We start from the raw sequence: 25,892 nt of genomic DNA, 5'->3' as shown, positions 1-25,892 counted from the left end.
ACGCACTACGTCGCAGCAATGCTTAAATTCGTACCGTTTGAAACAATTGCATAGTACAACTGTAATATAATAATTATATTGTGTTATAACGATGATTATAAATTATAAATACTGTTACAGGTTGGAAAACGGGGTGAACGTGCAAGAACCTCCAGGATGTATGCATCCGTTGCCAGCACACCGGCCGATCGAGCTGACTTTCAGCAACCTGACGGTGACGCTAGACGACAAGAGACACGTGCTGAAGAACATCAGCGGAGTCGTGAAACCAGGACAAGTGCTGGCCGTAATGGGACCTTCGGGTGAGTTTGATACCACATATACATTTAGTTATAAGCTATATATAAATATATAAAATAGCTACATCGATACGATACGATGTTATACATATTTTTAAATTAAATAGGTACTAATTAAAGTTTAAAAAGTGTCTAAACCATAAAAATATAATACATAAATTTACATTATAAAAAATATAAGTACTGTTAGTGACTATAAAATTATTAAATATTTTTAAACCAACAAATGATAAAAAAAATAAGCTTTCTTGAATGTATTTACCTCAGGAGAGTAACTGTTTTAACTTTAGAGCTTTCAATTGCAAGTTCCAACCATTCTTATAAATCAGTATCCTATAATATAAAAGCAATAAACATCAGTTGATCTTAAAGATTTTACTTCCCTACCTGTTGAAGTATATTCGATACCAATTTTGTTTATAATGCTATGCCATAACAAAAAGAAATTAAGTCCAATACCCTAACCAATACGATCGCATAAAATTTGTCGCTAAAATAAGGTCTTAAATCGAAAAATAACAGTACAATAATTATTATATTGACTGATCTACAAAATGTACAAATTTATACATTTTATCATAAAATTAATTATGTGGTTTTATAGTTTTAAATATTTGATCAAAATTCTTATATAACCATTACTTGGTTTAAGTTTCATGGCTTGGGTCCACATGCAACTAACTACTAACGAATCCAATAATTTGTGTAATAATATAATCCATTTCTATATTCCATTATTAACATAGGTAAAAATGACAGATTATGGAAATTAATCATTATTGCTATTGTATGCTATAATAATATAGTTGAATATTTCACAAAAATAACACGTATTTTTTTCATTATGATAACATAATGTATAATAATAGTTGATAATTAAATTGTTTTCACGTTAGGATAAATATCTATTAGACGTAATCAGATGTTTTTAACGATATTCAACCGTAGGAAACCAGAATTTTATCAAAATATTACTTATATTTATATATAATATATTATACTATATAGGTGAATGTATTAATAGTATATTAGGTAAAATAATAGTATTGAATAATAATTTTAACAATAATTTCAATTTGATCGTTTTGTATGTTTCGTAGGATGTGGTAAAACAACTTTGTTAAACTGTTTATCGGGTCGGACAAAGTTGGATTCGGGGTGCATACATCTGAATCGCGAACGTCTCAACAAGCGGTGTAAGCGGCGCATCTGTTACGTATTACAACAAGACATCTTCTTCCCGGACTTGACAATGAGACAAACGCTCGAGGTATGGCAAACGCACATAAAACGCAATATTTGGACTCGCATATATTATATTTATCAATAATATGACATTTTTATGGCGGCGATAATTATTATAATAATAATGATAACGCCGTAGTCGTGCTATATTATTATAATATCATAATATTATGCGTATAATAAGTATAATAACCAATGTTATAAAGTCTCGTTTTATTTTCATGTTCGCGATCGCAGTACGCGGCACTGCTGAGACTTCCCGATTCGTTATCTCACAGTCAGAAAATGCAGTACGTCGATCACATCATAGACGTGCTCGATCTGAACAACTGTCAAGATACAAGTATGTAAATCCGTATATATTATTATATGGGCACAGAGTTCCGATTAACAGCGGTGCGCGCGCTCATATTATATATTATAATAGATCGATATAATAAATTAGATTAGAATAATCGTTGGAAATGATACATATATGTATATGTGTGTGTGTTTGCAAGGCACACACACACACACACACACGCATGGGGACTACTGAACGAGTGTGCTTTGTTCGGCTCTGTATAGCTATGCGGTTGCATAACCGATCGAGAGAAATAAAACCGCATCAAAAATACAAAAAAAGCGAATAACAAATATGTATATGAGTATTATATACGCTAATCTATCATAAAGGTTAGCCAAGGTTACCCTTAGTATTACACTATATGTATAAGTGTGTGTGCATGATGGCCGTGCATTATCTATACCTTTATTTTAAAATGTATATAGATATATTATATACGTGTAACACTGTAATATATTATCATGCCGTGTACTCGACGTCGTAAACAATGTTTTCCAAAACAAGAAACGAACATCTCCAACGTTTTGTAATTGAAATCACACGCACGTCTGTTGTTTTAGTTTTTCGAGTGTATGTGTGTGTGTGTGTGTGTGTAATAACAGTTTTGGAAAGTCGTAAGACGGTAAACTTGATAGTAATACCGCGCCTTTTGTTTTTAAAGTCATATATTAATATAATATTGTATACGTTCTCGAAAATGTATGCAACTCTTATCTGTACAGAGTTTAGATGTTTTCTTCGAAATCATATTATTCAGTTTACCGTTTTCTTGTAAAATGAATAATTCACCGTCAATAAATTACCGTACCTTGTGATTCGTAGTATTATGTTATATTGGTATAAGATATTATGATATTAAATTATGTCTCTATATGCCGAGTGCTGGAGCAGTGCTGCAACAGGCAAAGACTATAATATAATAATATAATAACGCTGGTGCAATAGTAATATTAGATCGCATGTTTCCTTATTGTTATTATTTACCCACCAAATATTTTTTATTATTTTTTTTCCATTACTTACAACGTACGTAGGTATATTATGTTAAACCATGTTCAACAATAAAACTAACTCTGCTATTGAATAATATTCTAAAATATTAACTAATTAAGCTTATACAATTAAAATATGTATGCACATGTTTTTTTAAGCCTTCTAATAAGTATATGAATTAACATTTAACTAATCTCAAATGTGTTCTTTGTTTGATTCTAGTTATCGGGGACTACATGAAGCGTGGTTTGTCTGGGGGTGAAAAGAAACGAGCAAACATCGCTTGCGAACTCTTAACCAATCCCGCTCTAATGCTGTTAGATGTGAGTATAAGATTTACTAGTTGAAAATTTACTAATTCGTGTTAAACTAATTGGCTCTCGCTGTTATAGGAACCCACGACTGGATTAGACTCTCATTCGGCTTACAAACTGATGTTGTCGCTAAAGAAATACGCCGAAAAAGAAGGAAAAACTATTGTAGTTACTGTACACCAACCGTCGTCGCAAATATTTCATATGTTTGACCAACTACTTTTGATCTGTAATGGACAGGTACGGTATATTAAAAATAAAAAACAACATTAAAAATGTTTTTATTTTATGTATTGCGTTATGCTACATAAAAATTTCCTTTATAATATATATATATTGCAATTTAAGACTATTGTTATGTTTTATATATAGACTGCATACTTTGGTGACATCAATAAAGTAGTAAATTTCTTTAGTAACATTGGAATGACGATAGCCCCACATTACAATCCTGCCGACTTCATTCGTAAGTTTTATTAAACATAGCGCCTTCATTATTTACAGTCTGTTGAAGTTATATTTTACTAAGACTGTGATATAATTTGTTTATAGTGGAACAAGTAAAAGGCACGGAAGAAATGAAACAAAAGATAATAACCGCCGCACAACAAGCCCAAGACGATTATTATCAACAAGAATTGTTACATTTGAACTGCACGTGTGACAAGTACCTAAACAACTATCGTCACAATCATAGCAATGGTATAATTATTATTATTTATTGTAAAAAATCACTGTACATTGTCTTAAATGAATAAATCTGTAAACGCTAAACAACTAATATTCTATATCTAATGACATCAAATCGTTTTCTTGTGTACAGATAACTATCAATGGCCCATGAACGCTACCAATGGTCATATTTGTACAGCATTCAGCGACTCGTCTACAGACAGCAATGAAAAATGTTATACTACTATTAGAGGTGTGTACAAAATTTAGTTTTGTAAAGTAACTAGCAAGCATGCTTACGTGATCGACATTGTTTAATTTTTGCTTTTACTGTAGTTCACGAAGACGAGGCGAGAACTTTATGGCCCGACAGCCAGAGCCATTCTTCAACTTCTACGTCTGACGAAGACTTTACTTGGCAATGGCCCACCAGCTTTTGGACACAGTTCAAAGTAATTACATATCATTAAAAATACTATGAATATAATAAGACTCAGGATTTATATGGTACTTTGTTGTTTAGGTTTTGAGTCAGAGAAACTTCCAAGAAGCGCGCCCTCAAATGTTGAGCACTCTGAACTGGGTGCAAACCATTGCGCTCGGTTTATTAGCTGGTCTGTTGTGGTTTCAATTACCTCGTACAGAAGAATCGTTGCATAACATTCAGGGGTGGATGTTCTTTTCCACTACTTATTGGATGCTTTTTGCTCATTTTGGTACACTGTCGTCTTGTAAGTACCTACACAATATATTATTACAATACTCGTGCGAAACGACGAGACACTACAGAATTATAATATGTACATCATATAATACATATATGGCTATATTATTATATAAATATATAATACACCTATTTAAACATTCATCAATAATTGTTATTTTATTGTTTATACAGTCCCTCCCGAAAGAGAAGTTATTAATAAAGAGCGCCAGAGTGGAGCGTATCGTTTGAGCGCGTATTATCTGGCCAAAATGGTCGGCGAACTGCCGTTGACAATCACCTTGCCAGCTGTCTATCATCTGATCTCCTACCCGATGCTCGGCATGCATAGTTTTAGTACATTCTTCACCCTATTAATGTTTCTACTATTAAACACCATCGTCGCTCAGGTAAATTCGATTAGAATACATTTCATGGTGCGATTTATCTGATAAGGTACTAACAAAAATGCCTTTTCCGTCAACAGAGCGTCGGATTTTTCGTAGGAGCGTTTTGCATGGACATGCAGGTCTCAATTACAATCAGCGCCTTGTACACACTGGCCACACAACTTTTTGGCGGCTACTTGGCGACAAATATTCCTAGCTGGTTACAGTGGATGCAGTATCTCAGTATGGTACATTACGCCTATCAAAATATGCAAATCGTCGAATTTAGCGACGGGGATCCAATCATGTAAGTACCAACCATGTATATGCGTTTAACTCTATATAACTGATAATACTCTAGTCTTATTCGATACTCATGCAATGGCGCTGAAATCCACATCACGCCGGGGGGCGAAGGAATTTACTTTAATGGTTCACAATGGGATTTAAATTGTTTCCAATTTTTTTCGAAGTAGTACCTACTACCTAGCATAAGAGTTCTGAAAAATTGATTTGATCAATAATATCGACTCAGATTAAAACGTTCTATAATGTTCTATTTCACAACATTTGTTAAAAATAAAAATGATCTTTAGCTACACTTTATTTATCGATAATTATTGAAATATACAAAATTGACGTCGTTTGTATTTAAAATATCAGCATTTAGCATTTGTAATATTTATCTATACTTAGATAATTAATTGTATCTAATTAGGTATATAATAAAATATATTAAAATATATAACTAGTGATAAGCAAAATATTATAATATATAAGGCCAGTTTTGGTTCTCTTTGAAACCACTGTATACCTACTTGTTTTACCACAATATATATTCACTATAACTAGCTATAGTACCTATATTTTACATCTACTTAACCTTTTTCGTGTTATATACTAACGTATTATGTTGTTCATACAGGTGTGCAAAACAATCCAAGTATGAGGCGTGTGAAAACTCTACTTTTATACCAGCGTTGGACATTGTAAACGCACAAGGTGCATCGTTCCCATTATGGCTGAACACAATGATACTGTTCGGCTTCCTTATCGTGTTCAGATTGTTAGGTTATCTAGTATTGCGTTTCATCCGAAAACCAAAGTGAATACCTAAACCGTTAATGGCTGTGAGCGATTAACATTTTTAATTATTAATCGTTTTATAAAAACATAAATATGGCTGTGTCATTTTAGACATTATAATATTTTTTATCTCGTTATAAATATTAAACTTAGAGACTCGTTTTTCAACTCGATAATACCCCGAACTCATTTCCTAACGCTAAAATTTGGTGCTTGTACCTATTTTGATCGGATTTCGGGAAAAGCGGTGTGAGATGTGTTACACGTATTTATATGTCGCATTGTTTTGATTTTTTGTACTACATCGTAATAATGTTTTTAAATGTTGCATAAAAATTATTTTAAGACTTTAATTACCTATTTTTTTAATTTTTAAAAATTATTGTATAATTATTGTTTTATTGAGTTCGAACATACAGAATTTTTTGTCACTAATACCTCTGAGATGAAATTTTGTTATTCTGTTCGCACAGATTTTTCGTTACTACTTAGATAATCACATTTTTAATTTTTACTTTAAAAATGCTTTATTAATTTTAATTGAATCACTATTCACCGTTATTTTATTTTATAGTGTATGAATTATACATTTTTTTTTAACTATAAATATTGTATTTATTTTAAATTTTTTTTGTTCTTATTTATTACCATTTAAGAGGTACAAAAAATGTTAATTTTGTTAATATATATATATATATTTTTTTTTTTTGTAATTTGATAGTTTTTGTAAGCAATAATAATTTCTAACTACAGTTTCTGTAATTTTTGACTGGCCTGTATAAAGTCATATTTGTTTTTATTGTAATACAATATAAAATTTCTATTATTGAAAAAAAAACATACAATTAAAATGTTTTATTTAATTTTTTTTATATTATATATATATATTAAATATTCATGTTGCTATATTGAATATGATGCATTTGAATATTTAATGAAATTATTACTTCGATTATTTTATGTTTACTACTGCCAAAATAAATATAATATATTGGATATTCCATGTATCTATATGTCGTATAGTTATATTTTATTTTATGAGAACAAAAGAAATCATCTACATACTATTTAATAATTTAAATATACATTGATATAATTTATACTAAGACATGAATTATATGTATATTAATGCATGTTAGGCATTGAGTACTTTTTTAGCAGGCAGAGACCCAAAATTGTTGATTGTGGGTAAAAGCAAAGATCCTAAGAATAAAAAGTAATTCCTGATATATTATCGAAAATCTACAAAAATAATTAATAAACATTTTTTGTCTGAGTAAAATTGAAAAATACAACCTCAAAATTTAAAAGACAAAATACCAATAAAATAAACTATTTTAAAGAGATATATAAAGTTTAGATTCTATACGCTTCTTAAATAGGAGCTAACAACTTATGAAATATACAATCTATATACTTATTCACTATATCAAATTGGTATGTTTTATGAAAATGTATGTGTTATCTGCAATTAAAATAGCTATAAGCCTATAATTCATGTCTAATATTTAAAGCCAATAGTAAATAGTTTTAATATTTACTAAATGGATATTACATTTAAAACTTGAATTAACTAGGTACTCTATGGACGTCATACAAATAAAAAAGTGAGTTAGTAAGTAACAGTAAAATTAACACTTTTATTAAAAAATTTAATTTACGGTTTTTATTAAAAAATAAAGACAATTTTTATTTAAAAATTGTATTTACAATAGTAAATTTTACCAGAGAATAAAAATAAACGTCATTAGGTTCACATTATTAGAGAAAATATATAATGTACCTACATAATAGTACTAATAACATTATGGTAAGCTTTTAAAAACGCTCTTTGTTATTTAATTTGAAATGTATGGTAGGTATACTCAACTATACTGTCTTATAAAAATTTATTGATTAGCTTGTGAGCATTTGGTGTATTAGTGGTTAGTTTTATTTCAATTAAAGAGCTTTTACAGATAAATTGATTATCACCGTTAAGCATTTCTTTTAATGCCTTCCGAAGTACCTAGGTCAAAGTTATTTATAGAAAATTATCTATTAAAACATAAAAATAATTTAGTGAGGAGAATGTTTTTTGTTGTTTGGAGACCGTTTAATTTTTTTTGAACAGACCATGTGTATATTAGTGTGTTTTATTGGTTGAAGAATTATTATTACTATTTCGATCGCTCTGTATACATGTTTTTTGAATAACCACAGAAGATATTGTTAGCGTGTTTCGAGGAATAGCGATAATGCAGTTTAACTTTCTTGGTAGACTTCGTGATTCGAAATAGTAATAGAGCTATGTCGGGGAAACGGTACCTCTAGGTGTTCTGCCACCCGAATTGTAATTAATTGAAATTGTTACTGTTAATTTTATAAGATACTTCCTCCAAATGGCGCCGTATTGGTAATTGGTATTTTATCGATGTTGATACGATTTTATTGGTTTTTATAAATGGAAAAAAACTAAAATATGTTTAATGTACAATATAATCAGAATATTTGCAGAGAAGTGTAAATGTAATAAAGCGGGTTAATAAAACATTACAGTTTTGAATTCAAATTTAAACGCCAGAATTATTTGAACGAAGAATAACGATGTTATAGTTAGGTATTTTGCTATAATTCAATAACAATATTCGTGAGAACTTTAAGTTTTTACATACCTGTATTATAAATTTTACTATACGCAACGACATTTTCTAAATACTTAAAAACATTTTAAGTTACTGCCAATGTTTACCACGAGAGTGTATTCATGCCGTTTTACGGTAAAAGGATGTTGACTCAATAAAGTTAATAACGATAATATATCATATAAAAGTATGTGAGTACTACTATAATAATTAAATATGAATAATAAGACTTGTTATAATATCGTGTGTTTAATTTATTTTAATAATATATAAAACCAATACGTTGCTAACACTAATAATAATAAATCAACAACTTTGGATAAGTTATAATATTCAGTGGACTGTATTATAATATAACATCACACAACATAACAAGAATTAACATACATATACGTACGTTATAAATAATGATAATAATTACATATATTATAAAGAGGGATGTAGGCGCCCACCTACTATATAAAATAAAGGTTTAATAATAATAATATCGATTACAATAGCAGTTGATAGTATACAAATTAATATTCGCGTATCAATAATATGATAACGCGTTACGGTGACCGGACCGCTGATCGTAACCGTTTCGCGCCGACCGTCGTCCGCATCGACCAACTCGAGAGCGGAGCCGCGGAGGGAAGATAATATTATATTATTATATTTAAAAAAAATGTCCGTAACAGCCCGTGCTGGAATACGATAAAACGTTGCTCCACCCGTGTGCAGAAAATTAATAGGTATAATTAGTCGAAACACTTTCACAATATTCCGAACTCGCGCCACACGAAATGCCCGCTTACAACCAAATAACGATAGATACGACCGCGTTTAAAAAATAAAAAAAGCCACCGACGACAAACAGAACGACCCGAAGCGACGCGTAAAAAATATAATATACGGTCCGCGACGGTGGAATCGACAATGACGACTGGTTTGTAGACGATGGTCAACAACCTTGCAATCCCTGTGTCTGGCGACGAAATATTATAATGTTCGATAAAAAATAATAATTGGTCGCCACCAGAGTCGGTACCGAACAAGACTAATACAATGTTTTCGGCGGTAAAAATTGAATTGACTTAACGCAGTACTAACAGTGAAATAAATTACTTCAATAGCAATAATAGAAACTTGTCGGGAAATATATATTGAGTGGTACAGGCTGAACGTAAATAGTATGTTCGGAAACACCACAGCTCCGCATGATAAAAATTATGTGCGGAGTTACAGTGTTAAAAAATAAACTTCGTATGCGGAGTTAAGGTGTTAAAAAATAAACTTCGTATGCGGAGTTGAGATGTTAAAAAAAAACCTCTTGTGCGGAGCTAAAGTGATATATTACAAAATGGCCACGATGCGTGTGCAGTTACGGTGCACCGGAATTGTGTATACAATTACAATAGCATTGAATTCAAACTGAACACATTCATCACCGTTACCTATTCGACAATATTACTGCATAGTAGAGTTGTATCCAACTTAGCATTCTTTTTTTATATAACACTTTATGCTTTCACCCTGAGATACCACCAACCATATTTTAAATAAAAAATTTTTTTAAGTTCACACCGTAGACTCACGTAGGTGTGCAACGCAAAAAATAATTAAAGTTTTAAGGCAAGCACACGCCCAGACGTCAACATAAATAACTGCAAGTAAATCATAATGTGAACACAATTTAGTAAGTTTACTTAATGAATAAATATCTACAAAAATATTATTCAAACTGAAAAAACAATTAATAATTCCGTACACTAGCAGAAATCGTTAAAAATCAAAAGATCTTTATTTATGTTTTATAAGTTTAACACGGCGTGTTAAATAGGCAATTTAGGCCCATATTCATAACATCGGAGTGTTCGTATCGTATCTATTTTATAGATAAATCAAATACTATAACCATAAAAAACAAAAAATAATAATACCTACAATAATTCTGAAGCTAACTTATTAAGTTAAATTATTTTTTATTAACTTATTTAGCTTATGGTTTACCTGAGATCAGGGAATTTTGTCCTTTGGATTTATGATAGTTTTCGTATAACCGTCTACAAAAATTGGTTATAATATTTAAGAAATTTAAATTATAAAGTTAGTTCATTTAACATTTTTTGGTTTATTTTAAAATATTATCCATTTAAAGGTACTATGAATTTATTTATTTTTACTGTTTTGTGATATTTTCAGAAAGATGTAATTACATTTTAAGTTATATGAGGTAATAATTAAATACTAATAATATAATAAATAAAATAGTGGGAAAAAATCACATCGACATTTTGAATTGTCATTAAATAATTTAAATTAATAAAACTAATCCTGAGAACATTCTATAAATAATATTCATGAATTCGAAGAAAAAAATCACATTTTAAATAAATGAGAATTTTTCAACGAAATTTCTAAGTATAGATTTTATTGACAACACATTTATATCGATAACAAATACGTGTTTATACTTATACTATGTATTAGAACTTAGAAGAAATATTATGTGGTAGTGTAGTAGTGTACAACTAGTGTGTACGTTTTCGGTTATTTGATAACAATCTTATGAGAAATAGCCCCCCCCCTAGTTGCGCTTATGCAGTCATAAATATCTACAGTTTTGGCAGTAAAGGTAATATAAGAAATAAGTTAATAATTAAAGGGTTACGGGGAAAACGATAATAAACAAAATATTCCTAAAATGTTCAGTAATTAGATAATTTCTAAACCGGTATTATACCTATCATTGATTGTGATCTTTTTTCCCTGAATCGATTCACATGTCGGATTCGCTTAGAAACTAACTAATAAGATAATATATTATTATCTGATTTTTTTCTTTTTTGTGACTATGATAATTTTTCCTCGTAACCTTTCAGTTATAAATAATATGTAATAAATTATATTCAGTTCTTATTATTTACTGTCCAGAAAAACATCATATTTATTTTACGTCGGTGCCGGGTACTTATGTGTATTAATTATTAAAAAATAAAATAAAAAAGTTTATAAGTTATGTAATAAATTATACTTATTACTATTTATTTATACTATAATATGCAAATGCATTTAAATATAATATCTATATTATAATATTATAAATAATATAAAACTAGTAAAATACTGTTTGTATAGTCGTAGTATATATTTCAAAAAATTATCATATTCGTTTGAAAGTATTAATAATATCTATTCTTAATTATTGATATGTAGGACTACTATTAGATCATCGCTTAACATCAAAAAGGCTACAATTAAACAATCGCCTATGCATGCTGAGCTCATTGTTACACAGAAATACACATACCTACCTAAACATAAAATTATTAATATATAAAACCCTTCTAAAGCTCATCTGGGCCTATGGGGTAGCGCAAAAAAAAATCAAACGTACAAAGAATTCAAACTTTTCAAAATATTTCCCTAAGAAAAATAACAAATGCCCCTCCTTTTGTTTCTAATCTTACACTTCATAATGATATAAACATTAAAACAGTACTCGATGAAGCAAAATGTTTCTACAAAAGATTTCATATCAAATTACTTACTTAAATTATTTACCATGATGATAACAGAAAGGTACAGTCACTACTCACGACAGTAATGTACCCAAATTGCCTATTCAGATCGCCCAGCGATCATCATTTGATCGAAAAAAAGATCTAAACATTAGTAGATATTTGATATAATTAAAAGATATTTATCATATTCAATTAGACTTAAAATATTTAATTTGTTCTTGTAATAATTATTATTCTCAGTCGGGATTCGTAATGTAGTAAAGAGTATTATACACTATGGTGAACGGATAATGAAATATGTCGTCGAAGTTTATCGACCAAGCCGTGTGAAGAAATCATCGATGAAGTAATAATTGAGGTAAGCGCGTTATTAAATGATCATAAGCTAATATTATACATGTATTATATCAACAAATATTAAGATGTTTAACTATACATATCAGAATATTTAGATGACTTTTAAAATATTTATAAATCCATATGACTACGTTTAAATTTTATTTCAATCAAAAATAATCATAAATCAAAGAATCTATTGTACCACATATTTTGAAAGTTAAAATAATACTTTAAAACAAATTTTAATATATTTTTATTGCTATTATAGTGAATTTCTCTAGTAGATAAGTTTTCCGAAAACATTGCGTATATATTATATTAGGTACTGAATACTGATATTTAATTTATTAAATATATATATATACATACGTATACTATATTTTTATTTATTTTAGGTCATAAAATATTATTGTTATAATAACTTGCGACGATCGTCGCTCCAGCCATGTAGTAGGGTTTCATCTGATGCCACGTTATCGACGTCCTTCGCAATGCCGAACACTCGTCAGTCGTCAACCAGTCGAGGGCCAGACAACGTTGTAAAGTTGACTCTCAGTGATTCACGATCAATCGCACATCTGCACTCACTGTATAGTGTATAGTGTATACCATCACGTACACCGCTCTTTGACTCGTGTTTTTTCTTCTTGCAGCCACTTTGAGTCACTACTATCTATTTTTTTCCTTCTAAATATACATCACGTTTAATAACGGTAGTTTGATTAAATTATAAGATCGATCAATTTCTGTCCGAAGAACCACTTTGGTCTACATAAAAGCTTTAAAATAGTTACACTTAAAAATCAAAAAAAAATAATATTTCTAAATCTAACTATTTTTTCTCGTTTCTCGGTGCTTTTGTCGAACCGCACGACCCACACCACCAGGTGAATGGCAACCCTTTTAATTCCTTTTGTTGTGTCTGCTATTTGAAGGTGTCCGTTATTGGATGTTTCACTGTACTTTGATACTGTAAATTTAATCATAATTTACTATTCATATTTTATTAGATGAACATTCAGGATTTTTGTTCGCGGTAGAGGATTTCTAAATGTGTTCTACTTTTCTTAAAATGTGACTAAACAATTATTACAAATTTTTAATATTCACATTTTTTAGAAACATCATCATTGGTTAATGTAGTAAATTTTTAATATATATTTAAATAATAATATTTTTTGATGATGTGGATCCGGTAAATTCTATAAGTACACTCACTTAGAATAAAATTTCTATGACATTTTTTTAGTTAAATACACTTATCTTTCTTGCATCTTTCGCCAACGACCATACCACGCTGAATACACCAGTTCTCGTCCGATCACTGAAGTTAAGCAACGTCGGGCGTAGTTAGTACTTGGATGGGTGACCGCTTGGGAACACTACGTGCCGTTGGCTTGTTTTTTGATTTTTTTTTTAATTAAATAAAATTATATGATTAATTTACAATTTATAATTTAAGCAATATGAAAATATAACCACCAACGAGATCGATGTCCCCCTTTACCAGTGAGAACTGTTATAATATACGTTTCCATAAAAATTTAAATAATTTAACTGCTTTATCCTACTCATATAATATGATATATTATAAGTTTAATAAGTTAAATTGCAATAGATTCATTTTTGAATTACAAAAAAATAACAAAATTGATTTTGTCAAATTTGTTATGCACATAAATTTATGTTTCCTTATGTATATATTTCTTTTTTTGAGTTATATCTTATATGTATATCACAATGGACACAATGACACAATTCACAATAATAATAAATTTATACTAATCAATCGCTTGCATAGAAATCAAATTAACTTGTTGTTTAATATCTATAGTTTTAGATTCGCATTGGAAACATTGTGTCATACCTATATCATTTGTGTTTCAATGACTAATAAGTTATAATATACATTGTCTTAATATGTCGACATTGTTAATGTAATTATATTCTAGAAATGGCAATTTGTATTGTTTGAACCTTACTCAACAGCTGTCGTAAAATGAGTACTTAAACATCGTTGCGAAATGTTATCTTTGTAATAAGTACAAACACATTATATGACAACAAAAGTATAAAAAGTACCTTACCTATAATCACAGTAACTATAAAATAATAAAAAAAATAGACGACTTGATAAAAATTAAAAAATAACTACAATACAATAATTATTAATCTATTCGTGTATAGACAAATTATTTTAATAACTCCAAAAAATCTTTTCAAAATAAAAAATGTATTTGTTTTTATTAGGCTAGTTAGTATTCTGTTAGTAGTCTCAGGAAAACATATTAAATAACTTACCTGTAAAGGTATACCTATATACTTTTTTTAAATCGTCGTGAGGTTTTTAGATATTATGAATTAATGTACATCTATTATTTTTACCAAACATTTCTTTTTTGTTCTTATGTATTATTGTATGTATAATATATTAATATTTATATTTATTATAATATATATAATTTAATGGACATTTTCAATAATAAAATTAATTTTATTATTTACTAACTAAACAAATGAGGATTATTCTTCAATAATGCTAAAGCAACGCCAAAAGCAGAATCTTCTGGTATTTGTAGACTTAGTGGAAGATTAAAAATGAATATATTAACATTAAAACAAATATAAAATACTTGATTGAAATAAAAATATTGAATAATTTATATTTTCTAAGATAATTAGGTATACAGAATGATTCACCAAGCATACCTACTCATCCCCTCATTTTTATTCAATAGATTTTGAACCTAAGATATAAAAGTGCCATTTACTGGACGTATTGTTGATTCGACTAGGAATGAATTGGGTTTTATTTTTTTCTTAATCCAGTAAAAAGAATTTCAATAAAAGTATTTCTTTGGTGTACTGGGCATTTAGCTTAAAACATAACTAACATTTTAGGGGTAAGATGAAACACAAGTTATCAGTTAGGTATAGGTACTCAATCATTTATGATAATAACTAAACACGTGTTGTTGGTATCACACTTGTAAAAGATTGATAGTATTATCGGATATTTGAAAAATTAATAATTTGTGCATATAACTGCATTATGATGAGGCCGAAGTTCAAACTATGACCTGACTACTTAGTACTTAATAGAATTATATAAATTATATTTATTATTAAAAATTGAAGTATCGTCTAGGTTGATTCATTTTTAATTCTCTATTAGGTAATCATATTGTCATGTTACGTTTATTTCATACCAAACCGTTCAATTTGTCAACATTACGTTCTTTCATTCCTAGGTAAGTAGGTTACAAGTCAACATTTTCAATAAAAACAATTGGGGTTTAAAATCAATCATCTCACATCAAGCCAACTGTTCAATATCTTTTAATTTAATAAATTCTTGGATTTTGTTTTATTTGATTTAGTACCTAGTCTAATATTTCATGGGTATTCTAAGTATATACTTACTTAATTTATTAAAATATTTTATTTTATATTGTACTATAGACAACCAACTAGAAGTTATTCATCCTTTATCAAAAATGCGCCATATAAAAAACCGATACCTCTACCATCAATCAATTTAACTAAATTAAATCCTACATGGATGCTTGTTGGATCTGTAGGATATATTGGATGTAGATATTTAATTAATGGAAGTAATATAGTCCATTGCCAACATAAAGAACTAGAAGGAACATCAGACAACCATTTTGATTGGAATAAGTTATTGTCTTATTTGTCACCAGATATATTTAACTTAATAGCTGCTATTGCTGTAAGTATATTAATTAGTAATTACTTTGAATATTCAATGAAAGAGACCCATGCAAATTTTTTTTATCATATTATATATTTTTTATTAATTGTTATTAATAACATTTACCCTTAGGCTTTTTTGGTACCTATTCTTGTCGTCTACGGTCTACTACACTTAACTATACCCCATATGTTTTTATATTTAATTAAAATATCACAACAATGGGTAAAGAATCTATAGAATATCTATTGAAAATATTTATTATGCGATACCTTATGATTTTATGTCTCTTAGAAAGCATTCTAATGAGTCATCTTTATCATTTTTCCACCATCGCTCTGCTAAAAAACATAAGTATCAATTTGAATAAGTTAATTTTCCTTTAAAATCGTAAAAAAGTATTTTTTCTAATTGAATATTTAAATTGAAATTTTTGGCAAACAACTAACATAATTATTAAAAAAATTATTAGGATTAAATTTAATTTTTTGCCAGCGTCGACTTGATGGGAATGACTCGATATATGTAATATGTATAGTAAACAACGAGTGTACGGTACACTACATAGGACAAAAATACGTTTTTTATTTTTAATTATTTTCAGGCTGCATTCATTGTTGCTCTGTGCAATTTAAGTATTCCAATCAACTTGCAACATGTTATAAATACTATACTTAAGTTTGCTAAGGATGAAATACCATTTGATTTTAAAAAACTTACTGACCCATTATCCAAATTATTAGCTCTCTATTTAATGCAGGTAACAATTTAAAAATATATTTTTTTTTAAACAATAATAATTTATTAATAATATTTTATTTAGGGCCTATCGACATTTATATGTATAAGCATGCTGTCAAAAGTTGGAGAAAATGTTGCTATACGTATGAAATATAATCTTTTTTCATCTATACTTAAACAAGAGCTAGAATTTTTTGATAAAACACGTACAGGTGATATTTTGCAAAGGTAAATTATTCATAAAATAAAAAAGTAGGTAAATACTTATTATGATAAATTTAAATATTTTATATAAAATATAACCAAACATTCTTTACCTATTAAATGTGAATCGTATTGAACTAGAAATGAAATTCATGATAGTATTGTAATATAATCATACAATATGAATGTTTTTTAAGAGTTCATATTTATTCAAAATTTATTTTTGTAATAATTATCAATTCTTTACTTGTAACCTAAATGTTTTAAATATTTATTCATAGATTAACAACAGATGTGCAAGATTTTAAAAGTTCTTTTAAACTTGTAATAATACAAGGCCTCAAAAATGTGACCCAAGTACGTTAGTTAGAAACAAATTTCTTTTAAAAATTTTGTTGTATAATTTATTTATTTATTTTTTGCTATTGATTTTTGTTTATAATTCAGTTAATTGGCGGAGTTTATGCTCTTTACAACACATCACCAGAAATGACTGCAGCTGTAGCTATTATTTTACCAACTATTATTGTTATAGGCACATTTTTTGGTTCTATTTTGAGAAAACTTAGTAAACTGGCTCAAGAACAAGTATTTACATTTAAATACAACTAAATTTGTGTGTGTATAACTTATATTTATTATATACACAGGGTACTAAATCTACAATTATAGCTGAAGAAGTGATTGGAAATATGAGAACTGTTCGTGCCTTTGCATCTGAATCTACAGAATGTGAAAGATTTTTAACAGAAATTGAAAACAATGGATTGTTGCATAAGAAATTGGGTTATGGTATTGGTCTTTTCCAAGTATGAACATCTATTTATTAAACTTTTAAAATTATTGAACTATTATTCAAAAATAGTATTTATTTATTTTTTTTTTTTTTGTAGGCAAGTTCTAATGTATTCCTTAATGGCATTGTTTTGGGAACAATAATTCTTGGTGGACAACTTATGACAACCTCTAGTCTTGATCCTGGACAGCTTATGTCTTTTCTCATGGTTACCCAAATGCTTCAACATTCTTTAGGGCAATTTTCATTGTTATTTGGTCATTATGTAAAAGGTGTCTCAGCAGGATCTAGAATATTTGAAGTAAACTATAGACATTTTTCTGATTTTTACGATTAAACTTAATAAATTATACTCTATTGATAACAAGAATGCCCATTTAAATGCCAAAAAAGTAAAAAACTGTTCTTGCATACCTCATGATGAAAACACTATTGTATAGTATGTACTGTAAGACGACCAGCGACCATTTACAACACATCTGATTGTTGCATGGAGTCCAAAATTTCAGTATACGAATTTGAGCATTTTTTAACTGAAAAGAGTATAATAATTACCTTATTTTTAAACTATGTTAATATTTTTATACATCCAACTGGATTAATTTTGTATATTTATATTTTTCAGTATATTAATAAGACTCCTAAAACGCTTATTAATGACGGAATTAAGATTCCACATCATTCTTTTAAACCAGAAATTGAATTTAAAGATATCACATTTTCATATCCAACTAGACCTGAACAAGTAAAATTAACATAATTGTAAATAGAGTAATGAAAATTAATACTTTAATATAACCATGACTCACTATTGTGGGTCATAGAAATGTATTGAATGATAGATAATGAAAGTCCATTATGTATGGAATTTGATTCCATCAAGTTTCAGGACTTGTACCACTTATAATTGTTCAAATGATTGCAAATGTTTAAAGTTACGAACACTGATTTTCATGAATTTATGTATCAAACACTAATACATAATATCTAAGCAACTTACTACAAATAGCTAAACAATTTTGTGATGACCTAAGCCCCTTCCATTATATTTTTTTAAAAATTATTTATGTTTAGTACTGTGTTCTTAGTTTTCAATTGTGGGAGGACTTAATCAACTTAAATGTCCTAAACATCATCCACCCCTATGACGTATGCTAATAAAGCCATAACATTTTTATTATCTTGACTTTGATACATTTCTATCCAGGATATTGTATGATTGAGAAGATAATTTATTTTACTCAAACATAACTTTATAGGTTATATTGAAAGATTTCAATCTTACTCTACCTCCTGGTAAAGTGGTTGCTGTTGTTGGATCTTCTGGAAATGGTAAATCTACTATTGCTGCACTTCTTATGAGGTATATATTTTTGTTATTTCTTTTAAATAAATTACTACTACTTTTATTTCTGTATTGTTTATAGATTTTATGATGTTAATTCAGGAAGTATAATTATTGATGGTGTAGACATTAAAAAACTTGATCAGACTTGGTTGCGTAAGAGAGTAATTGGATTAATTAATCAAGAACCAATATTATTTGCAATGTCTATCTTAGAAAACATACGCTATGGAAAGCCAGAAGCAACAGATATTGAGGTAAAAAAACTTATATTGATTGAGTTTAAAATTAAAGTATGAATTGTTATTTTAACATTTTAGGTTATTGAAGCTGCAAAAATAGCAAATGCAGATTCTTTTATCACTTCTTTTCCTAATGGCTATAATACAATTGTTGGGGAACGAGGTGTAACAGTTTCGGGAGGACAAAAACAAAGAATTGCTATTGCAAGAGCTATTTTGAAAAACCCAGCAATACTAATATTAGATGAAGCAACAAGGTCTGTTAAAATATCAATTATGTATTTTAGTATGTAGTAAAATATGAAATATGAAATTCATTATTACCTAACTTAGGTCAAGCCTCGTTTGGGTATATGCTAATTTTGCATTACATTTATTATGTAAGATGATGATAACTGATCAATGTTTCATGTGTGAGTGATTGTCAAAGACCAGTGGCATAACTAGTAATATTCTGTAGGGGATGATATAGATATTTTTTATTCGTAAAAAAAAACATTTATAGGTATCTCACAAATTATAATTCATTATATTATTATAAAAAATAAGGTTTAGGGAGTGATTTATCACCTACATCACCCCCTGTAGTTTCTAATTCTAGTTTTGAACAGGCAAGTAAAAAATTATTTTTAATTATATTAGACAATTATTAACTATCAGTTTCCACTCTAAACCAACTTTGGCTTACAAAAGTAATAACACAATAACTTAAAAAAAGTAATAAAAACCTAAACCTAGACTTAAATTAAGTATATTTATAAACTGATATAAGTATTATTAACATAAATATAAATAAAAATAAACATGTTAAAAAATAAATGTATACAATTTATTTTAGTGATTGTAAAAATAGTTCCTTTATAAATTATAAACTATATTTATATTATAATATTATACCAATATTCTTGGTAAAATGTTATCAATTTTAAACTCTATTTTTATACTTTATATTATAAGATAACTATTAGGCAATATATATGTATTATAACCATAAAAAAAATGTTTATATTTTCATTTATAGTGCACTTGATACAGAATCTGAAATGCATGTGCAATCAGCATTAGAATCAGTAACAAAAGGGAAAACAGTTTTAGTGATTGCCCATCGATTAAGCACTGTAAAAAATGCCGATGTTATTGTAGTTTTGAATAAAGGTGAAATTGTTGAAGTAAGTTGTTAATATTTTAAGTAACTACTTGAAAGTCATAATTATGGAAAATGACTGAATTTAAAAAAAAAATTAGATTTTTCTAATACTTTTTTATTTTATAAATTTACTAAGTTCATTCCATTTTAAATAAATAAATTTTAGTTAACTTATAAATAATAAAATTTTTATTCTTAGATTGGGGACCATAACACCTTATTGGGAAAGAAAGGTTTTTATTGGAATCTAATGAATCAGCAGACATCAGACAAAGCAAGTGCTGCATAAATTATATTACAAGGCAGTGTTAAATTGAATCTGTGTTTAGGTAATATTTTTAGTTAGTAATGGTTGTTTTGAATATTTTAATGTTTTTAGTTTTGATAAGTTTATACTTGTTTGTTTATAAAGTGTTATAAAATTTTAAATATTCACAATATCAAATTATTTTTATAGCATAGGTATTATATTGAATAATTTAAAAAAAATTATTTTCTATCAGAGGCGGTTTTTTACAATTTTTGGTAAATTATTATTATGGTGGCGGGTAGTTTGTTGGACATGTTTTACTGATAGAAATTTATAGTTTTCATTTTGAATAAAGCAATAATCATAGTTTAAAATCATTGAATTATCAGTTAATTGTTAATTTTTAGTTTTTAACACTTAAATTCTAAACTGAACTACTGTAAGAATTATGTGGATGTACCTATCTTGTACTAATTATGATAATTTAATACTTTTAAATCGCCTCTGTTTATTACTTCTTGAAAATTGTTATTTTTTAATCATTGTTCTGCCTTTTTTTTTTTTTTTTTTTAAATTATATTTTTATGAAATTTTAATTGTTGATTATTATCTATTATGACAGTATTTCTCAACATTTAGTATGCTGAAAACTATACGGTGGTACACAAAGAAAATGTCACTTAATATAATAATTGAAATGAATCATTGTTAACATTAAATGTTATTTCATATTTTGTTAAGTTAATATAAGCATCTAATAAATATACAGTATATTTATTATTTAATTAATGTTATAGGCAAAAACACAAAGAGTTATTAGGTTAGTGTAGTGGTATGTGAACATTTTCAAACTGTGTAGGTGGTACGTAGTTATAACAAGTTTGAGAACCACTGCGTAATGAAATTTTATAAATTTATTTAATGTGCATCACTTTACCATTCTGCAACCTGCGGTCAGTCATACAAATATATTGAAATTTGAAAGAGGAATGTAATGGTTCAGTCTAAAATTGTATCACAAGAAAATAGAATAATATGAAATGATAATTAGGCTCTAAAATACTCATAGAAAACAATACAATTTCATGTATTGCAAATAATAACAGCAGTTGCTTTGATTCAGAAGAAAAAGATATTTAAATTCTAATTACAGCACATCCTCCCTTTTTGGCCCAAGCAAACAATGAAATATCAAGTGGCAAAAATATAATTATTTTTTTATTGTTAATATATTTTTTTTTTACTATAGACAAAATATCAGTGTATTAAAAAAATATTCATTCATTATATTAGTGTTTTAATTTTAAATTCAGTTTAAATTTACTAAAAAATTGTAAGTACATATATTAATACCATAAACAGTTTCAAAAATATTTGAGACTTTTAATTTTAAACATTATTACTACTATTCATTAAATTTTCAAACATTAATTCTTTTTTTTTAGGTACATATTACATATATATGTATATAATGTCCTTTCAATACATCAATGTTTGTTAGTTTTATGAACATATATACATTGTTTCTTTGCTATTAGTTTGTTTAGAATTTTTGGTTTTTCAATTGTACCAATTCTCATCTCATTGTTATATCCCATTATTTTATTATACACTTGTCTTACACGTAGGGTTGTGAGTTTAATCCTAGAACTTACAAAAAAAAAAAAAAATACTAACTGTTATGTTAATTTAAAGTTTGTTAGACTTTATCACTTAGACATCCGTAATCCGTTGGACTGTAAGCTATGATAAGTGTTAACTAATGTCATTTTTTGCATTAGTTTCTGTCACGAACTGAACTAGAATATCTTAGTTCGTGGTTTCTGTTTTTTTTTTTATTAAATCAAAACTAAAACTAAATTTTTCATTAAATGATGTTTTTAAATCTAATTTTCCCTCGGAAAACGCATATACGATTTTGAGGATCCAATGACGATAATATTATAGAAAAATATCTGCTGCGGTCTTTGTATTGTCTGTACTTAGTATTTCTTGACAAAATATTTACATTTGAGACAAATGGAAATTATCGAATAATAGAAAAATTCTAATAATAAGAGAATTTATTCCATACACCGACTAAAATAGAGGTTAGGTTTATCTCACTCTGTGATTAGAGAAACTACGATATACTAGTGATAATAGTGATTATTGATAACATCCATAAGGCATTGTATTCCTTTAATCCATTAATTATAATGTAAATTTAATCCAAATAACTATATAATAGTAATTATAGTATATAAGTATTAAGTACTCTATTTTCATAATTTTATAAGTAAGTATTTTTATACCTAAACTTCTATTCATTTAGTACCTTTGTAGATTAATAATAGGTAGGTATATAAATTATATTTTCAATGTTTTAATTATTACTGTTAATTATAATTATAATATTACATAAGACAATGTTCTGTTTGTTTTTAGCTTATAAAATAAAAATTATATAATGTTGTTAAATTGTTTGGCAAAACAAATTCGTGCTTTGCCGTCAACATTCACGGCAGCATGTCGGATGTCTTCAGTGACAACTGAAAATGCCGAGTTCAGTAAGTGCAATAGTTTTATTCGCATATTTTCCTAGTTTTATCAGTGTTTAAACAATTATAAATTCTCAGCTGAAGTCGAAGAGCCGCCAATGGTATATGGCGGATACACAAACTTACGCCAGGCATGGGTGTCTAATCTGGATACTGTTAAAGAAAATCCTTCTACAATTATAGATTTGCATCCCCAAGTGTTTGGATCGAGACCAAGAATTGATATAATACACGAAAATATTGTATGGCAAAGAAAATATAGATATGTTGTAAGTTTTTATTCTTTTATTTCATCAAATATTTTCCACTATAATACAAGTCTAACAATTCTTATTTATCACCACAGAGTTACGCAAATACCAAAGTTACCGCTGAGGTAAACATGAGTAGTAAAAAACCTTGGCCACAAAAGGGCCAAGGACGTGCACGACACGGTACAAGACGTTCTCCACTATTTAAAGGTGGATCTGTTATACATGGACCACGCTCTCATACAACTCATTTCTATATGCTTCCATTCTACAAAAGAGTCTATGGGCTTACTTCAACATTATCTGTTAAGCTAATTCAGGTATGTAAATCTCATGCTAAATTAATTTGCATACATTGTTAACAGATATTTTTTTTTATTTAGGATGATTTACACATAGTGAAAAATTTGGATTTACCTTCAGATGATCCAAGTTACATAAATGATTTAGTTGATTCCAGATTATGGGGACCGTCAGTTTTATTCATTGACGAGTAATTATGATCACTGACTGATAATATTATTTTAGATTTAAAGAATTAGGTACAAATTTATGATTTTAATAAACATTTTTACAGTACTGATACAATGCCAAGAAACATTAGCTTAGCATTAAACCAAATCAAACACATGAATCTGATGCCAGTTTATGGTAAGTTTTTACAATTTAGGTGTATAAATTAACTTAAATGTACATAATAATAATTATTTTAGGTTTGAACGTGTACAGTATGCTAAAATATGAAACACTTGTCTTGACTGTAGCTGCAGTGAAAAAAATTCAAGAACGACTTCTTTACCAGTTACATAGGCCTGATGTGCATCAAGCTACTAAGAAGTTCATGTTAAATATGCAGAATTAATATTAATAATATTGAGAAAATAACAATCTTAAAAATTTATTATACTAGTTGTTTTTTAATAAACTATCACTGTAAATCAAAATCAAAAACATTATTGCAGTTAACTCTGGGTTGCCTTTTTTTTTTCAGACTTATCGGTTAGGGTTTCAGGTCAAATTATCTCTCGTACAAATCTCGAGTACAAAATCTGAAAAAAAAAGAATAAAGTACCATGATAACAATGAATGACTGTTAAAATAGTAAGTCAATACAACAAAATTACATTTATGAAATATTTATGGGGAATTGCCCACAATTTCAAATTTAAATTTTGACATCTTGATTGGATTTTATATTTATTTATTCAATTTTTTTTAAATTTTATTACATTAATTACCTATGCAATTTATTTAATTTTTGTTTATTTTAACACATTACTTAATCATTCATTATTGTATACTGTTGATTATAATGTAATTTATTTTGTATTTGTATTATTTTAAAAATTACATATTATGATTACGATAACATATTTTTAAATATTTTCATGGGAGATATTTCCTTTAGAGATATTTTTAATAGAAGGTATTTTGTACTAGAGTTATTTAAAATGGGATATATTTTGACCTGTCACTGTTGGTCAGTAAACTTAAAAATTAAGGAATGCTTTCAGGTCAATACAATATTTGTTGCATTTGTAATAACCCAAGTGAGTGCTAAATCCATTGAATTTCTTATTTTGTACTACAAACTATTCAAAATACTAATTAGAAAGCACAACTTGAAAAATTTTAATCTATTAAAAGAATAATTAAATATTTTTTGATCTAGTGTTTGTATAGGTTTACTCAATATATATATTATTTTTTTTCAAAATAGTTATAACCAATTAATTTTAAGTTTTTAACAGTAGAATGCTTTAATGATTTCTTTAATATTTTAGTTATTGAAAAAATAAAAAACTTTGGTAAACTTTGTACAGTTTGTATATTGGTACTTACTTAGAAGTTAGAAAAGTTTTGTTACAAAATGGTGATTACCAATATTAATTTTACCTGGTTGCATACAATGTGATGTTTGGTTATTGCACTTTTACATTATCTTTATATACTTTAGAACCACAAATTTTTTTTCCAATTTTTAAGTAATAAATAGGTATAACACTAGTTTTACTTTAATAGTTGTCTAATAAAGACAACAAAAGTTACACCGACTGTATCTTAATGTTTGGAGTTGTTACTCGGACGTGGGAACACGATCATTTAGTTTACAGAAACGTACTTTGCTGTTATTGTCAGGCAACA

General features: G+C 27.7%; 3 protein-coding genes and 1 non-coding gene across 7 annotated transcripts in view; all 4 read left to right on the top strand.

Annotated features, from left to right (window-relative positions):
• LOC114125664 (uncharacterized) overlaps nucleotides 1–6,724 on the top strand; it is a 51,463-nt gene extending 44,739 nt beyond the window's left edge. For both annotated transcript variants that reach the window (XM_027989429.2, XM_027989430.2), the window contains exons 2-14: nucleotides 121–302; nucleotides 1,400–1,569; nucleotides 1,782–1,887; nucleotides 3,106–3,206; nucleotides 3,276–3,437; nucleotides 3,570–3,663; nucleotides 3,750–3,899; nucleotides 4,021–4,122; nucleotides 4,206–4,321; nucleotides 4,393–4,600; nucleotides 4,768–4,982; nucleotides 5,060–5,268; nucleotides 5,887–6,724. In XM_027989429.2, coding sequence (XP_027845230.1) covers nucleotides 121–302; nucleotides 1,400–1,569; nucleotides 1,782–1,887; nucleotides 3,106–3,206; nucleotides 3,276–3,437; nucleotides 3,570–3,663; nucleotides 3,750–3,899; nucleotides 4,021–4,122; nucleotides 4,206–4,321; nucleotides 4,393–4,600; nucleotides 4,768–4,982; nucleotides 5,060–5,268; nucleotides 5,887–6,070 — 1,999 coding nt within the window. In that variant the 3' untranslated portion in view covers nucleotides 6,071–6,724. The remainder of the gene's footprint in view (nucleotides 1–120; nucleotides 303–1,399; nucleotides 1,570–1,781; nucleotides 1,888–3,105; nucleotides 3,207–3,275; nucleotides 3,438–3,569; nucleotides 3,664–3,749; nucleotides 3,900–4,020; nucleotides 4,123–4,205; nucleotides 4,322–4,392; nucleotides 4,601–4,767; nucleotides 4,983–5,059; nucleotides 5,269–5,886) is intronic.
• Nucleotides 6,725–13,795: 7,071 nt separating this feature from the next.
• LOC126551524 (5S ribosomal RNA) lies at nucleotides 13,796–13,914 on the top strand. Its single transcript, XR_007605457.1, has one exon. It is a non-coding gene; the product is annotated as a 5S ribosomal RNA (ribosomal RNA).
• Nucleotides 13,915–15,544: 1,630 nt separating this feature from the next.
• LOC114123888 (mitochondrial potassium channel ATP-binding subunit) lies at nucleotides 15,545–21,521 on the top strand. The gene is made up of 14 exons (XM_050204586.1): nucleotides 15,545–15,767; nucleotides 15,979–16,249; nucleotides 16,836–16,991; nucleotides 17,055–17,200; nucleotides 17,458–17,533; nucleotides 17,624–17,764; nucleotides 17,827–17,985; nucleotides 18,070–18,273; nucleotides 18,598–18,717; nucleotides 19,232–19,335; nucleotides 19,400–19,574; nucleotides 19,638–19,816; nucleotides 20,581–20,728; nucleotides 20,906–21,521. Exons 1-14 carry the CDS (start codon nucleotides 15,706–15,708, stop codon nucleotides 20,993–20,995), a joined length of 2,031 nt encoding a protein of 676 aa, XP_050060543.1. The 5' UTR covers nucleotides 15,545–15,705; the 3' UTR covers nucleotides 20,996–21,521.
• LOC114123907 (39S ribosomal protein L4, mitochondrial) lies at nucleotides 20,906–25,567 on the top strand. Of its 3 annotated transcripts, none has more exons than XM_050204591.1 (7): nucleotides 20,906–21,035; nucleotides 23,384–23,505; nucleotides 23,575–23,765; nucleotides 23,843–24,067; nucleotides 24,131–24,240; nucleotides 24,325–24,398; nucleotides 24,461–25,567. In XM_050204591.1, exons 2-7 carry the CDS (start codon nucleotides 23,406–23,408, stop codon nucleotides 24,607–24,609), a joined length of 849 nt encoding a protein of 282 aa, XP_050060548.1. In that variant the 5' UTR covers nucleotides 20,906–21,035; nucleotides 23,384–23,405; the 3' UTR covers nucleotides 24,610–25,567. The 3 variants fall into 3 exon arrangements, with proteins under 3 accessions (XP_050060548.1, XP_027842847.2, XP_027842846.2); XM_027987046.2 differs by lacking the exon at nucleotides 20,906–21,035 and adding an exon at nucleotides 23,102–23,234; XM_027987045.2 differs by lacking the exon at nucleotides 20,906–21,035 and adding an exon at nucleotides 23,140–23,292.
• The last annotated feature ends 325 nt before the right edge of the window (nucleotides 25,568–25,892 follow it).

This window comes from Aphis gossypii, chromosome 3 (assembly GCF_020184175.1).
Source record: "Aphis gossypii isolate Hap1 chromosome 3, ASM2018417v2, whole genome shotgun sequence".
In the NCBI taxonomy this organism is placed as follows: domain Eukaryota; kingdom Metazoa; phylum Arthropoda; class Insecta; order Hemiptera; family Aphididae; genus Aphis; species Aphis gossypii.
The sequence above is the reverse complement of the archived record's forward strand: the minus strand, read 5'-3'. Positions and strand labels throughout refer to the sequence as shown.